General features: G+C 41.0%; 1 protein-coding gene across 1 annotated transcript; it reads left to right on the plus strand.

The window, feature by feature from the left end:
* Nucleotides 1-714: 714 nt before the first annotated feature.
* LOC131239000 (13S globulin basic chain-like) lies at nt 715-978 on the plus strand. Its single transcript, XM_058236566.1, has one exon. The coding sequence runs from the start codon at nt 715-717 to the stop codon at nt 976-978; it is 264 nt and encodes an 87-aa protein (XP_058092549.1).
* The last annotated feature ends 355 nt before the right edge of the window (nt 979-1,333 follow it).

Raw genomic sequence — 1,333 nt, forward strand, 5'->3', positions numbered from 1 at the left:
TTAAAAGCTTCTTGGGGGCCACATGAATTTTGGATCAAGCTCTTTATCAAGAGATTGGATCACAAATATATATTTCAGTGGGCCCTAGCAAATTCTTAATACTGGGCATTCAATGACCACCGTTTCCTGTGATGTGGTCCACTTGAGATTTGGATTGCTTCATTTTTTAGAGCATGCTCTAAAATGGATGGCTTGGATATACATACATGAAGTTGGGCCCCACGGTTAGGTAAACATCCACTATAGTGTTACCCGGGTAACACCTAATCCGCGCCCAGTATTCTAACGTTCGGCCCCAACATACGCTAAAATCCAACCCTCGACGCCCATTGTATGGACGGTATGGATCACAGGGCCCCAACATCCACAGCATTCCATAGTTCCATGCAATGGTGCCTTATTTGCATGGATGGTTCTCTGCATGCGGTTACAATCAATCGACCCACCAATCTTCTATGCTTTGGTTGTAAATCAGCTTAAATTTCCAATCTAAATTTCCAGTGCTCGAAATAAAATTGGACTTGATTCATTGTCCGGCCGAGTTGACTCGAAGACATGACTGAGTCTTTATTTGACTCTACTCGATAATTAAGAAGTAAATAATATATTATTAGAATAGTATTTGAGCATTATGAGAGGAATGATGTGGACTGTGTTGTTCTTGATTAAGATTTGAAAAACTAATGCTTGATTGATCAAGATACCCTCCATGGCATGCCCGCAGAATGCTCTCTTGGCACCTCACTGGAATGCCACAGCATGGTGTATGTCACTAGAGGCAACGGCTGGGTGATTGTCCCGGAGATGTTTGCTGTGGTCAAACGAGCCGGGAATGAAGGTTTGGAGTACATCACCTTAAAGACCAACAGCGACAATGCGATGACCAGTGCGCTTGCCGGGAATGCATTTGCTTTGATGAATGCTTACAGGATCTCCAAGAAGGAAGCAAGGAGATTGAATTACAACAGGTGGAGATAAAGGTGTTTGCACCAAAGGCTTCTGTTTGAAGCTAGTAAGGGTTGATGATTCATCAAAACATGGGGGCTTTCATGCAGACAGTTCAATACAAAGTACTCTTATGTAATGTCCATACATCAAACTCTCCAAGAACATCTAGTGAAAATTTTGCTTGCTTTTGGGAAGGCATGTACAAGGGATAGTGTTTAATACTCTGCCAGTGTGTGACATATGATGTACATGTGCACAGGTATATCCTACAAGTGGAGATGTTTAATTCAAGCTAAACCATTCAGATTTTGGATGATTTATAAATCAAAAGACACGCTGGAATAATATCCTAAATAATCAATTAAACAATATCTAATTAACAATC

Source organism: Magnolia sinica, chromosome 3 (genome assembly GCF_029962835.1).
Source record: "Magnolia sinica isolate HGM2019 chromosome 3, MsV1, whole genome shotgun sequence".
Classification (NCBI taxonomy): Eukaryota; Viridiplantae; Streptophyta; class Magnoliopsida; order Magnoliales; family Magnoliaceae; genus Magnolia; species Magnolia sinica.

Excerpts from the sequence above, each read along its gene's own strand:
- LOC131239000 (XM_058236566.1), top strand. The coding sequence starts at position 715 with ATGCCCGCAGAATGCTCTCTTGGCACCTCACTGGAATGCCACAGCATG.